The sequence below is a fragment of the Poecilia reticulata genome, chromosome 12 (genome assembly GCF_904066995.2).
Source record: "Poecilia reticulata chromosome 12, P_reticulata-male-v2, whole genome shotgun sequence".
NCBI lineage: Eukaryota > Metazoa > Chordata > Actinopteri > Cyprinodontiformes > Poeciliidae > Poecilia > Poecilia reticulata.
In genome coordinates, this window is record NC_088841.1 from 6712322 (window position 1) to 6727382 (window position 15061).

General features: G+C 39.1%; 1 protein-coding gene across 2 annotated transcripts in view; it reads right to left on the reverse strand.

Moving 5' to 3' along the window:
* The window catches only part of LOC103473501 (netrin receptor UNC5D-like), a 230104-nt gene that overhangs the window by 67722 nt on the left and 147321 nt on the right, over window positions 1-15061 (reverse strand). For both annotated transcript variants that reach the window (XM_081614107.1, XM_081614106.1), the window contains exons 3-4: window positions 9658-9801; window positions 9336-9439 (exon numbers count right to left, since the gene is read on the reverse strand). In XM_081614107.1, the coding sequence (XP_081470233.1) occupies window positions 9336-9439; window positions 9658-9801 (248 nt within the window). The remainder of the gene's footprint in view (window positions 1-9335; window positions 9440-9657; window positions 9802-15061) is intronic.

Here is a 15061-nt window from a genome sequence, read left to right on the forward strand (position 1 = left end):
ATGTATCACAAGCAGATTTAGCATGTGAAACGGAGACCTAAGTATAAAACATGCTCTTTAGTTAGTTGGTTAGGTTATCTTGTGTCTTTTAGCTACTTTATCACATTGTTTCTTTATGCCACAAACATAAGCGGAACTCATAGTTCTGAATATTCGAAGTTTATGACCACTATTTTAATTTGTAGATGAAAAGCAGCACAGGAAGACTTTAAGGCACAGCTTTTTAGTCAAACATTAGAAAAGTATTTGGTTAATCTGAATCTGTAGTAGATAAGTTTCACATTGAACACGAAGAAGCTCAGAACTCATTCTGCATACACAAATAAAATGTTTCATATAAAATTCCCCAACATAAACAAGTTAAAGCTTATCCCATTTTATTCCGTTTTCAGAAGATATCTTAAATGTTGGCAGATTATGTAACGTGGTGATTAGCATATTTGCTAGATCGTCATGAATCATTCACATTTTGCCCTCTGCCTGCGTTTTCCCATCTGTTTGCTTCTCTCCTACTCCTTGAGAAGCAGAAGTACTTTAAATCAAATCTTCAGAAGGTTATATTCTAATCGACGTGCCCTCATTCACAAATTGCAGCGTTTCTATGCCTGGACTGCATAAAATACTGAAACTGTTACATTAACAATTTGTGTAAGTGAACTGGAGTCATCTTTGCAGTTATTTCGAAAGTGTTTTATGTGGAATGATTAGTCAGAGAGTAGGCAGCTTTAAAACTCTTCTGTCATTCGTCATTCTCTCTGCTGTCCCTGTAAGCCAAGACGAGGACGTCAGAGTATGCCAGGACAACTCAAAATAAACTTTTAAAGGTTAAGTCAGGAAGGTTTGTGTTTTTTCAGCTACATTTAAGGCAAACTTGGAGAGCCACCCACGTTATCAATAGAAAAATACAAGCACAGAGAGATGATGTGTGTGCGCAACAGCCTGACAGTACAAAATAAACTGGGTCTGCCCTTGTGAGAAAACACTAGTAATGCTCTTCCGGAAGAGGCAGCTCAGATTCATCCAGAATGTCTCAGTACACACTGCTTATTTTCTAAAAACGAGCATTGTTTAGGGTTTCTGTTGCGTTCAAACAGAAGAAGTACACTCAACACCCACACTGAAGCATGGTGGTGGGAGCATCATGACGCTTTTTTTCCACCAAACATCAGAAATCTGATCAGAGGGCAGGTGAATGGAGCTAAAAACAGAAAATTCAAGCAGAAAACCTTTCAGAGGCTGGATAAGACTTATGAAAACTCAGTCACCTTACTACAACTCCACAGGTGAAGAAATGCAACGGAATATTTAGATCAAATCCTATTTATGTATAGTCAAATGTCCAACCTAATTGATGTTTGTGGAGTAACTTAAAATTTGCAGATGTTTTTAATTTGGTCAGTCTGAGCTCGAGTTAATTAGAATTTGAAGATTTGCAAAGCTCGAGGAGACTTACACCAAAAGATTAGGAGCTGTAATTGCTGTACTTGCAGAAAAACAGTTCTGGCTCTGCCTTAGGTCATCCTACCAGTGGGATGTGCTCAAACAACCTTTGAGCACCTCCACCCTTAGAGGAAGCCTGATCAGATGACTCAAAAGGTGCCTCCTTTTGGATGTTTGCTGGGTTGGAGTATAGATTGACTGGTAAATTGAGAGCTTTCCTTTTTGACTCATCCCCTTCTTCACTACCCACTGCAGACAAACCCCCAATCCATCCGTCCATCTCATGATCCATCCAAAAGAAAAAACCAAAATAAGTGAATTTTTCAGGCAAACCCCCATCTGAGACAGTCATTCTGCCTTCGTGAAGTCCAACACATACATACAAGGCCAACCTTATGCTGAGAATGTAGAGAAAACATCTCTGGCTTCATTTAACCCTTCCAGATTGAACGGCTGGCGACAACCCAGCAGTACTGGACGAAACTTGCAGTACTGTAATTCTGCCACACTTTCCAACAGTTTCTGAAAGGAGAGACGTTGCGCTTTCCAGTCAATATCAGGTTTTTACGGTAATTTCATCCCCGCCGTAGCAGGGAGGGAAATTAATCTGAGGGGCAATCTTTTACTAGGCAGCAAATAGCAAAAATAATTCGCTAGATATTGAAAGTTTCAGTTGTTATGGAAAAATGGGCAAATATATTTACTTATAGGACATATAAAGAACTGCATACAATTAAAATAAGCAAAGATATCCAGGTGGAGATTTGAAACTTAGGCCATAAAGGGATTTATACAATGAACAGATTGCTCTTGAGAACTTCCCTATATCCCTGAAAAGGTCTGTGGGGGAAATGCTTTCTCTATATCCATGTAAACCAGTAAAACAAAATCCCTCTGCAAGACGGATGGATGGATGGATGGATGGATGGATGGATGGATGGATGGATGGATGGATGGATGGATGGATGGATGGATGGATGGCATTCTTTCTCTTTCTCTACTCTGTGGTTGTTTAGCACACAGGGAATTGTGGTTGCAACATGAACTGGCAGGAGAAAGAACAGTTTAACTTAAAGGCGGTGGAGACCGTCCTCCAGATTATCTTGCAGTTTATTCGACCAAGCAAAAAGAGAGACAGATCAGCATGCTAGCATCCTGGTGTGTGTCTAACGCAATGAGAAACACGGCCCGGTTTTACACACACTGAAGTCCCACCCCACATTCCACAATAGACGCTGTTTGCCCCCCAAACTACAGCGTGGTAAAACAGATCCGAGCTGATTTTATTACAGCCGTGCCCCAGCTACGACCCCGTCTAATCCACTACCCCTTATCTGTCCCACTACCCTTAAGCCGTCCTTTCATCTTCAATATTCTTCGCTGTAGGATCTGTAAACAATGTCCAGGTGTATCCCCAAACAAGCCACACATTTTCCACATGAATATGTTTTCACACAGATAAGCAGATTTAACAAATGTTACAAAAATTCTAAAAGTGCAAGAGACACTCGTACTTTTGCGAGACCCCCCCAAGTAAGCCTCTGGGTGTACGTGAATGAAAGCAGCCTAACAGTGTGAGAAGCAAACAATAATGAAAATCTTTTAAAGAGCAAGAGGTCCGTATATCTCAGTGCCAGTTAAAGTTTAACATGATGGCGGGGAGGGGGGAGAAAAAATAATCACACTGAAAATTGCTCTGTCTATAAAAAGAGGATCTAGTTTAAACTCTTGTCACTATTAAAGTGAAGAAGACTTAAGCTGTTTCGCTATGATCGATTCTCTGTGGTCTGACTTACAGTAGTGTGCAGATTATTGCTTCTAACACTGCTGGGAGCAATAATGTGGCGTTCTCTGGTGTTCATTAACATCCCGCGCAGCAGCCCAGCAAACCCCCGCATGGTTTGGTTACAGCCAGACGCAGATAAACTTTTTTCCCCCTTCTTTTTCTGTTCGCGTTGCCTGTGACAACTTGAAAAGAGAGGAGACGTAAGGGGATTTCGAGCCGCAAAGTCGGCCGGTGCGCGCATTAAGACAGCGGCAAGCACAAAGTCGAAACTTATTCCATTTGCGTCTTGTCAACCGACTGAAAAAATTAAGCGTCGGGACTCCTTCGATGGTGCGGAGTATGAAAGCTCGCAGAGGATGTGTTGCAAGTCGGAGGGGGCCGTGAAAGCCTTAAGTGAATGTCATGACCAAAATAAACATGCCTCTGAACACAAACAGTGTTTAATACAGCAGATTGCGCCGCATCGTGACCTCGATTCCTTAAAATCTAAGCTTTGGCGTCTTACTGAGGAAAGATTCCACAGCTCTGTCCACGGAAACGACTTTTAACCTCCTGACAATGGCTGATGTCACAAAAAGAGAAAAGTCCATTTCTGCTTCTGGGTGCCAGTAATTTCCATCTAGGTGTGACTAATGGAGGCTGCTGGATTTGTCACTGCATTATTTACCAACACCATTCTCTTTGTTATCCACAGACGCATTAATGAATGCATGAGGAAGTGCCTATTTGATGACCACAATGCACGGGGGAAAGTCGTGGTACACCAATGCTCCATTTGTGAACGCTGAATGATTAATCAGACACAAACACACACACACACACACACAGTTGTGCAGGGAGAATGGACACACACTTTTACATATTTATGGAGCCTTTGAGAGCTCTTTACAGACCTCTCTTTTTTTCCTCTTTAAACTTTTAGTAAAACCGCAATACAGACCTAATAATGCGAAGGAAATAGAAAAGTTCAGAATATTTAATGAATAAACATGTTGATTTTCAGCTCTGTTCGTACATTATTGGTTCATAAGTTATTATGGTTAAAGGTCAGTGCTGTCTCTTGAGAACTTTGTAGCTATTTTACATTTCTGGGAACCATGCTTGTTTATTATACACAGTTTCATTGGAAAGGTTTCTGTGGACTAGCTAAGCACCTGCAAATCTTGATTTGTTTTTCACATTTTTCAAAAATCACAGAGTGAGTTATATTTTTATTACACAATGATGTGAAAAACTACTGTGCTACTAGTTCTGAAGGTGAAGTTATTTGGTAGTGACTAGCTTACGGTGATAAATGGACATTATCGCTGAAAATGTTATGCAATTATGCAATTTTCTTACCCATAAAATTAATAAGGTTTCCAGATATGTGATGCATTATTATCTGTTTATATTTTTTTTTTTTTGGGCATTTTTTGTTTAAATGAAGTCACTGTTTACCTTGCTAGGACCTGAACAAATCTCATCCTCCTACACAGTTGATGTATATTTTAGGACTGTAACGATTCCTCGAATGATTCATCTACCTCGATTATTAAAATTCCTAGAGGAAAATTTATCTGCCTCAAAGCTTTGTTAAATTATGTTTCATTATTTAGCACATCGTGTTCCGGCCGGATCATTATTTGTGATGGGCAGTGTTCTCGTTTCCGCCTGTGAGTTGTTGCTAAGTGCTAGCAGGATAACATGGAACTTTCCGTGTTTCCATCGTTTTTTGGGGGACCAATAAGCATTCTTAAGTAGCCCGGCATGATGCTTGGTACTCAATTACTAAAATATTCTTTTACAACAGCCATAGGATCTTTATCTATGTGACATATCTTTGACATGTCAAACTTTTAGCCATGCTCTTCCCATTGGTTGTGTTTTCCAGGTAGTGTTTTTTCCTAAAAATTTACATTCTCATAAAAAAACAGAGAAAAATATACAACAGGATCACATTTTTGCAGATGTTCAGACACAGATTGCTAGCTGCAGCTGTATGTTTTACGAGCAGCAGCCCCCTGCCTGCACGTCACCCAATTAGTGCCTGAATGTACGCTTAATAAAGCCAGCGGTGGTACAAGAATCAAAAGTCAGTAGTGTGAGTGTCAAATAACTAAACAGGGAAACAAAATAAGAAATCCAATTAAAAACTGGCTAAACTAAGCGAGGGCAGACTTTGAATGTATTTGTGATTTTGTAAAAATGTCACACAGTATTTTTCTGCCAGTCGGGTTAAACACTGTTTGAAAGCTTGTGGACATCTGTCCATCATTGTCATGGCTATAATCTCTAATGCATGTACTGCTGCCAAGTTCACTTCCATTTTTCTGGGGCAACTTTCTGTCATTCTATTTAATGCTTTGTGGATTTGATTTACATAAATAACAGTAAATAATAAGGTGGCAAATTTGGTGCTGCCTGTAACATAGGTTTTTAATGTACCAATGTGATCCTCGGCGTGCTCTTTGTGCACTAACTGAACCGCTTTGAGTTAAATACATGCAAGAAAAATGCTGGTCTCTGAAGACAGCCTTGGGCTTCACTCTCTGCTAATTAAAATATAATTGGTTAACTCTTCTGCTAATTTCTGAGCAAAAACATGCACGGCTTTGGTCCTCTTTCTCGGCATGTCCTTCTCTGCCTTCAAAGAGCAGCTGCAAAACTAGGGTTGAATAACTTGCATTCTGACGGATTTCGTTTTAATAAAGCAAATATTAAATACGAAGCATTAAAATCTTGAGAAAACATAAGATGACCTTACGCCCTACAGAGATTGTTAAGGATAAAAACTCTTTTGAGACTTTTCCAGGAAAAAATGTTAATCAGTGAAATGAAATGAAGTTCAGAAAAAAAAACACAAGGTTGAATTGTTGTAACTGTCTTTGTTTTTGTCACAATCCCAACACATGGCCATCAACATGAACTGACAAGATTGGTTACTCTGGAGGGGCTGCAGCGATTCAAAGCTCGAGTAAAGGAATGGAAGATTTCTCTTTTAAAGTAGAGCATCTTTTGTTAAAAGAAAGCCATGTTTAGAGATTGTTACAATCCATGTAGGAGATACACTGTAAAACAGGGTATATCATGTTGCATATCATGCATTTGTCTTTAAGTAAAATAAAAGATTGAGAAAAATTGACTTGCATTCAGCTTTTTTTATGATTTCACACATAACAGAAAACATTGTTTGAGTTTTGCTTCTCAGTTGTGTTTGAAAATAAATCATTTTACTGTGTTAAGGTGTTTAGTTAATTCCTTTGTGTTAAGAGGTTTAATTCTTTCTCCTGTCTTTTCTGTGCATTTCGTTTTAGTTTTTTGTTATCAGACCTTAGCAGTTTCCATTCAGATTGTCAATTTTCCACCATTCCCTCAGTTCCCAGTTTAGATTATAATCTACATTCTTTCCATGCCATATTCACATTTCCACTGTATTTAAGCTCCTTGGTATCCATCTGTCACTGCTAGATTCTACAGTTGCTGTCGCTCTGGTTTGTTCCTCATGTTCCATCATCTGTATTCTGAGACTCTATCTGCATTTTGATTCGAAAACCCTACATGACAACCATTGAGGAGTTTTTTTTAAAATAATAATTTTGTTTTCTTTCAATGTAGGTCCCTCTTATAATTTCCTAACCCCTTGTAAAATTATTTGTTGCAGTTTTTGACTTTCACGTTCTTGCAAATTTAATAAATCTAACCTCTAAATCACAAGTCTAGCCTTAATGAAAACCTAATAAACGTTTTATTGTAAAACTGCATTTTTGTAGGTGAGAAAAAAAGGTCCAAATATTTACATTTTTCTTTCAACATTTCAGCTTAAACTAAGAACATGTTATTTAATCAAACAGATATTTATTGCCTTTTTTGATTAAATACAGAGAAACAGAAAAACAGACTGGATTTGAATTAGAAAAACAGTGACATAGATCAAAACCTGCTTTGATTTTAATGTCATAATAATTCCTTTGATCACTAATTTTCTTTATAGATCAACCACCCCAAATTTTTCTTTGAACCTTTTTTCTTCGTTGTCGTCAGCCTCAGCACACCTGTTGCCTTTTTTCATCTGCTATGATTGCTTCTCACTTAACTTTGGTAATAAAGTCACCGCTGACTGATGAACAATAGCTCTGGTACGTATCAGTGCGTCAGCAGCAGAATACGACAAGAAGTTTCAGATTTAAACGAGTGAGAACCGAAAATTCTCGGCAAGCGTTACGTAAACTTCATTTTCACGCTAAACATCCCAAACATGAACAATAGCTCACCTGAATTTACAAAAGCCTCAACTTTTCAACATTCATAACCTTGTGGTTAGCATATTTAAAAGCTCACCGTTTTGGGTGTTGTGTTTTTAAAATTGGAGGGTAGGATTGGCGCTTTGTTTTTGTGCAGATCACAGGCTGTGTCTGTTAGTAAATGGAAAGCTTCAGATGGCTGGGCACACAGGCTTTGATATTGACATATTTCCCTGCTGAGCCTCTGCATGAAGGAACACAGCGGCATCAGCGAGCGGCGGCAGCAGAACACACACCACTCAACGAGACTGTCCACGAAAGCCTCATTTTGTATTCATAGTAGAAATTAAAAAGACCGTGACAGCTGATTTTTTATTTATTTTTTGTTCTCAGGCAATTATGCACCCCTTTAAGACCGAAAATTGCAAGAAGAAAAATATGCTTCTTCACATTTTTATTCTTACGTTTTGCCACTTTAAAAACCACAACCTCCAATGTATTATTTTGGAAAGTAATCACATCAAATAGCTGTAAAGTGGAAAGAAAATGATCAACTGTGTGCGTTCTTTTGTTTTTTTTGTATTTCACAAGTAAAAAATGAGAAGAATTGTGCCATAGTATTCAGTATTTAGATTCCTCTACATAAAATCAAGTCAATCTAATCTGACCCTCAGTAGCTGGAGGTCAACTGCACACAATTTAATCTCAGCTGTTTACAAACCTGCATGAGAAACACTGCAATAAACGCTGCAGACAGGTCAGGGAGAAAGTCGCAACGAAGTTCAAACCAGGGTTAGGTTAAAAATAAATATCTCAGAATGTGAACGTGTAATGGACCACTGTTTTATCCATCATCCAAAAATAGAATTGAGTGTGGGACAAATGCAAAACTACCAAGACACGGTGTCCACTTAAGCTGATAGCCTGGACAAGGAGAGCATCAGTCAGATAACCAGTCGAGAAGATCAAGGTCACTCGGAGATCCGCGGCTCAGTGAGGGGGATCGGCTCACGGGATGACTATATGTTGTGCACTCCATTAATCTGACCTTTCATGGAGGAGTGGCAGGAAGGAAGAGATTGTTGAGAGAAAGTCATATTCGCAGCTAGTTGACATAAGCCATGTCAGAGACATGGCAAACGTGTGGAGGAAGGTCAGAGAGAGTCAGAAGAGAACTTTGTGGTCAATAGTTCAAAAAGTGTCAGCAAATCCACAGTCCAATGATTTAACTCAAAACATGTTCAAGTGTTAAAATCACCTAATGCACTGCAAAAACACCACATCTTACCAATTATTTTTGGTTCAGTTTCTAGTGCAAATAACTTTGTACACTGATTTACAAGTAGCTTAAGTTAATAAATTATTCACTTAAACAGTTATTCACTTAATTACTTGAAAGAAGTGCAGATGTCTTGCTGAAAAGTTACTTGTGATATATTTATTACAAAACATTTGCAACTGAAACGGCAAAAGTTTGAACCCAGAGGGACTGAATAGAAACATCGGCCACCCTTTTCGGATTTTCAAAACCATGCATCAATTTTCTCTTGACGATTATGAACCACCTTGTTTGGATCTATCACATGAAATTCCACAGTGGATGAATACTTTTGCAACGTATAAAGACATATAAATCAGCCCCCACAATCCAACTAATGCCTGACACGGACACAGAACTCTAAAAGCTCAAATTATCTGAATCTTCGGCGTACAACTAAAGCCCCCTCTGAACTGAAATGCAAAGTGCAGATGGGTCTCTGATATGTTGAAGCTGCAGAGCAAAAGCAGATTCTCTAGTGACAACAACAAGTAAACCAGACAGATGACAGCTGCTCTCAAGGCAACACAGGGTAAGATCTTTCTTTGAAGAGCAAGCAGCCCCTCACCTCAGCCACTGGCACTCCCTCTGGAGGACGACAGTGCAGAACAATCATGCCGTTCAGAGGCACCTCGGTGCCCTGGGGGTCCTGCTCAAAGTTCTTCCTCAGGTCTAGAAAAGACAATGAAAATTCAACATAAAAAAACACACACACACACACACACATTAGGAGGCAACAGGAAATGGTTCGCTTGTACATTTGTACAAGCGATATATTTTGTGACCTTAAAATATATCGGTTATCATATGTTTTGACATGGAAAAAAAGAAACAGTGATTTCAAACACAGTCAGGTCAACGTGGAATCAAAGGGAGATGACGTCGCTTACAGGCGATGCGGACGCTTGCCTTGCGGCTCTTGGAGGTCCCCAGGTGACTCCAGGCGACGCACAAACACCAGTAGTCCTCTGGGCCGTGGAAGTCCTCCACCTGCTGACGCGACACGTTGATCATCACTTCGCGGATCTTCAGCCCTGCGGACCAAATGAACGATGGCTCAGATTAGCTTTCATTACGTCTGTGGGTCGATGAGTCAAAGAGACGGAGATTTGCGGAGACAGGGTGATGAGTCAATCTCAGATTTGATAAGATTATCAACAGTAAACAGATCTACCATTTGTCAGGAGCAAACTGAGGAGAGCCTGGCTTGTCAAGGCATATCAACTTCTGGGAATTTGTTTGGATGACATTTTTAACCTGCATTCTAAGTTCATGTGGCAAAAACTCATGGAGGAGTTCGCTTGGTTTCTGACAATTAAATCCTTTGTTGTTGTTGGTCTTTTAATGCTTTGTTGTCCAGAAAATGTGGATTTTTCTTGGTGCTGGATAGATTTTACTTTGTAGGGTTTCAAATCTTTCACTCTCTGCGCACTGCGAGATATATATTCTGAAGTGGCAATAACTAATTTCCGGGAGAAGCATTATTGGGAAAAGGAGCAGATCAGCTTCTCATTGTTGCGAGTGAGAGCGTGATCAATCATTTTTTTTCTTTGTAAAGATCTCAAAAAGACCATAATTCACGATGTGGGGAAGGAAAAACAAAACGGCTCGACTGAGAGCTGCTTCTGTACACAAACGCTTTCTATACCCGTCAAATCCTTTCAATTTCGCCAGCCGAACTTTGACCTGAAGTCATGCGGGTCGTCCGCTAATATCCGCATTATTGTCTGTGATGCGGCCTGTAATGAGCCAGGCATGAGAGGGACATTTTCTAAGAGAATTAAAATGGAATTTAAAAAGCCGGGGATTTCAATAATGCCAGCCTATGTACAAAACATGACAGGCTTGGGCCATTAATGTGTTGTATAATAGGGGCTGTTTCACTGGTGTCCAGGAAAATTGCAGCCTCCGACAGATGCCTGTGATTCTCCGACTAGCCCTGCAGAATCCTGCGTTTTCAGGCAGCCAAGTTGAACAGATTTTTAATATGGTGCTACGGAGTTATGAATAGCTAATGTTTAGTGTCTGGTGTCCAAACTCATCACTCCCCGGAGAATGCAATTAAGGCTGCACAGTGGGGGGATTTAGAGAGGGGTAGATGGAGGGGTGAAAACAACAAATGCCCACCCCAGTGAACAGAACGTGGTGTTCTGCAGTGTAGGTGGCATGTCTGGTGTGTTACCACTGAAAACAGACAAAATCATCCCTATTATGTATTGTGTGTTTTCCAGCCACATAGTGGCATTTAAGGCACAAACAAGTAACTATGTTACCTTCAGTTGTTATAAAAATGCTGTATATATCAAATGTGACTTAAAAAAAATTTGACTTGGTACAAAATTTGAAATTTCAACTGTCTTGTTAAGAAACTCCTGTTCTTTCTGAGACTCCACCTTCAGGAAGTCATCCCAACATGGCTCCTCTTTTAACTCTTTACTATTTTTACCAGTGAGAAGTAGTTTCTAACATGAGCCCAGCACATGTGCAGTTCCACCAGCTGTTTGCTAATTGCTGCTGGCTAGTCTGAAGGAGCTGAGTGGGGGAGAGGCAGGGGACGGCCGCTCTGTGATGCAGAAGCTCAGAAGTTTGGAAACTGCAACTTTGAGGAGGAGCTTCGTCCTCGAAGGCGGAGCCAGGTCCCACCACGCGTTTTTCACAGCTGTATGGTTGCCATGGGAGATTAAAGAGTTTCTCAAGCATGCATGAAAGAATCAAGTCAACACTCCAGTTATGTTTTCAATCAGGAAATAACATAAGATAATGGACATATCAAAAAAGTCCATTTTAGATAATACTGGCTCTTTAAACATGGTAAGGGCAGCATTATGCTTTTCTTCCGGAGTGACTGGATGATAAATCCAGTTAAATATAGAGAAATATTTGAAACATGCAGCTTAAACGTCAATAAATGGAAAAAGAGTCCAGACCAAATCCAGTTCAGAATCTGTTTTAAGACTTGAAGTCCACAGTTGCTCTCCATCTGATCTGACTGAGTCATGTTTCAAAGAACACAGTGAACATTTCTGTTCCTGATGTGCTAAGATTCTGAAAACATTCATTTTTCCACTTCATAATATGCACTACTTTGTGTTGGTCTATTACATAAAATCCCAATAAAAATATGCTGAAATTTGAGTGTTGTAGCATAAACAAAGTTGGAAAAAACTTGACAAAAATCAAAATCAGCATGTAATTTACTTGTGTTGTTTTTATCTTTGGGTCTATAAATAAAGTGATTTAACTCTACTTGACAGCACCCCGAATTGTTTTTTGTTCAGACATGGAACTGCTTCCTCCGCTTTTGAGTAGAGACAAATTCTGCCTGACAGAATCTGTTGTCACCCCTGATCTACGGAGTAGATTAGCATTACAACAAATACGACGTTATGATTTAATAATGGCTTCATGTTGCTTTAATATTTACTTCAAGTAAAAGACTGCAAGTCTCAGCTGACTTGCTCAAACATCTTAAGCTTGAGCTTAACCCAACTCAAGGATTTTCTGTTCTTGCTGCAGGGTTTAATCAATGTGCTTCAGGTAATAATTGTTTTGTCTTGTTTTTATCATAGGCATTGTGCTGCCTGTAAGTTTTCAAGTATGGCTAGCATGTAATTTAATTTCTCTTAGCAGCGTTTGAAGTGTCAAACACAGCTGGCAAATAAAGCAGAACACAAAGCGCAACTTTTAACTGGTTGTTTTTTTGTGTGTGCAACTATTACATTGACATGTATTTCAATAAAACTGTAAAACAACCATCTGAGCCTCAGCAGGTAGTTGCAATTCAGCATGTAATATAATATACTGTTGCCTTAATATTTATATATAATAGTAGTAATTACTCTTTCAGGTAGAAACAGGCCCTTGTAGACAGTTTGCAGAATTTGATAATCATGGTTTGACTCCTAAAGATGGTCTTCCTGTTGGAAGGTTCATTTTTGTTTTATGCCTTACTTATTTGATCTTTCACAATCAATATTAGGACACAGAAAGAGTATTTCACCCAGCAGCAGATTCAAGAGAAAGTCCTATTTCAAATTATTACACAATCACCACCAAGCCTTACAGGTAGTGTTGTAAGAAATTTGCATTAAATATGTATGCTGTTGTGGATGAAAGGCTGTCTTTGTCTTCCACCCACAGTCCATTTTTGAGTCAATACACTTCTAAAGCGAACGCAGATGATCCTCCTTGTAGTTAAATTACACTGGGTTACAAAAAATATATATTTTTTGGAAGTTGTCTATGTTTTTTCAACTGAATTAGGACTATTTGCACTGCTGAATCAATCATGACTTCCATTTTTATCAATCGGGCCAGGATTTTATTTTAATTCAATTTAGAGAAATTTGACCTTCTGACTAAATTGATGACATTTTTGTGACATTATCAGTTCATTTCTCATTAAAAAAAGGTTTTAGGAAAAAAATTGTTTTCCAACAGAGTGTATTGATTAAATGTTACAAACTTGGATTTCTGTGAACTGAATAATAAACACTGATAAGGGTAAGTACATGTAAATTGAACATTATATCTTCATTGTGTAAAATTCTCCATCTCTTCTATGTCCTGATTGAATCTCTCCTCCTGCTCTTCACTCATGGATCCCAGATTCTGAGGAAACTGATCCATTTGAAAGAAGTCATGCGTTTTGAATCTCATCTTACTCCATAGTTCAGAAGGTTGACCTGATTGAGCAAAGCCAATGTGGTATTTTGGATTCAGCACAACAAAATGACCCTATACAGCTGAAAAACACCAGACAATTTTTTGGGTGCTGTCCTGTGAAATTAGTTTACATTTTTATTTAACATCTTTCACAGAGCTGTTTCTGTCTTAGTTTTCTGACACCCACACACGTCAAAAGCAAAATTATACAATAAATGTTTTCCAAGGTGATCAAGAATTTGCCTGTTAAAATATACGAAAAAAACCTTCATCACTCGGATGGATGAACATTTTCGTGACACTGTAATAGCATGCGATTAATGTGGATACACTAATTATTTGCTCAAAAACCTCTAACTAGGGCTTTCCAGGGTTTTGCACGTTCCTCAAACTCAGATAAAAGCTGTCGAGCAAAATGCCCGTCTCCTACCGGGAGCAACTTAGGGTTGGGTTTTGCTAAAAGAGAGTTTGGCAAGTGGCTGTGAAAGGTGAACAAACTGCATCTCTGCTCGAGTAACATCTGGCCCGTGGGGATTATGAACCGGGGATAAATCAATCTAAAAGAATTAGCAAAAGTGCCGATGCTTAGAAATTACAAGACAAAAACAAATTCCGGCACTAAATTGCAGCCGACTTAACAAATCCTGTTCCAGCAGCTGTTCCGAGTTCGATGGAAACGGCGGCCCCTTGAAGTTTACTCCTTAATCACCTGGACCTCCACTTGTAGAGGAGCAGTCGCTCCACAGGCTTTTCTCTTCATGTCGTACATTGCAAGCAGCAGCTCAGACATGGGCAGGGATTAAATGAAAACTATTAATGTGAAATGAAAGGTTATCTGAGGGAGCCTAATGAAGTAATGAAATGTTCTCTGAAGACACTGTAATCCTCCGCACTGACTTACTAATATTATGTACAATAAAATCCCTCCTCCGTCTGCCTCTCCTTGCCACGGCAACAAATTAGTCATAATCAACATGCCTGATTAAATGAGAGCACAGCAGATTTAACTTTGGGGAAATAAAAAACATAAGATTGGTTTCTAGGAACGGGGAAAAATGGGATTTTCCTCTATGTCAGAGTGCCAGCTGTTGCTCAAAATTTCCACCAGCAATATGAAAGTATTTCTTCTTTTTTTAAAAAATCTATTATCTCCCTGCTGTATACAGAAACACCACAGTATAAGTCTGCCAAACAAACAAAACATGACAAATTAATAAACAGGACTAAATGTAGCTTTGACAACTTTGTCACTAAATATGGATTTAGCAAACATATTGTGAGACCATTTAGTTACTTCTTCTTTAGTCATAAGGACTTTCCTCATGAGGTTTGTAAATTGATTCTTCTTCAGTCTCATTAGCTCTAAGTGATCAGCCAAAAACAAACAGATTTAGGTTTTTCTTGGGCATGAGTCCCTCTGACTGTACACACTGCAACATGCAAGTACACCAATCTGCCGACTCCAGGAAGTACTAATATCTAATGTAAGTGAAAACTAATTTACACCTGCATCCTCTTACATTGTTTCTCTCCCTCATTAAAGTTGAAACTGATGGTGAATGTACTGAAACTTCCCACATTGAAAGAAAACACGGTAGCACTTTATTTGAAGGAATGCGCATAAGATTT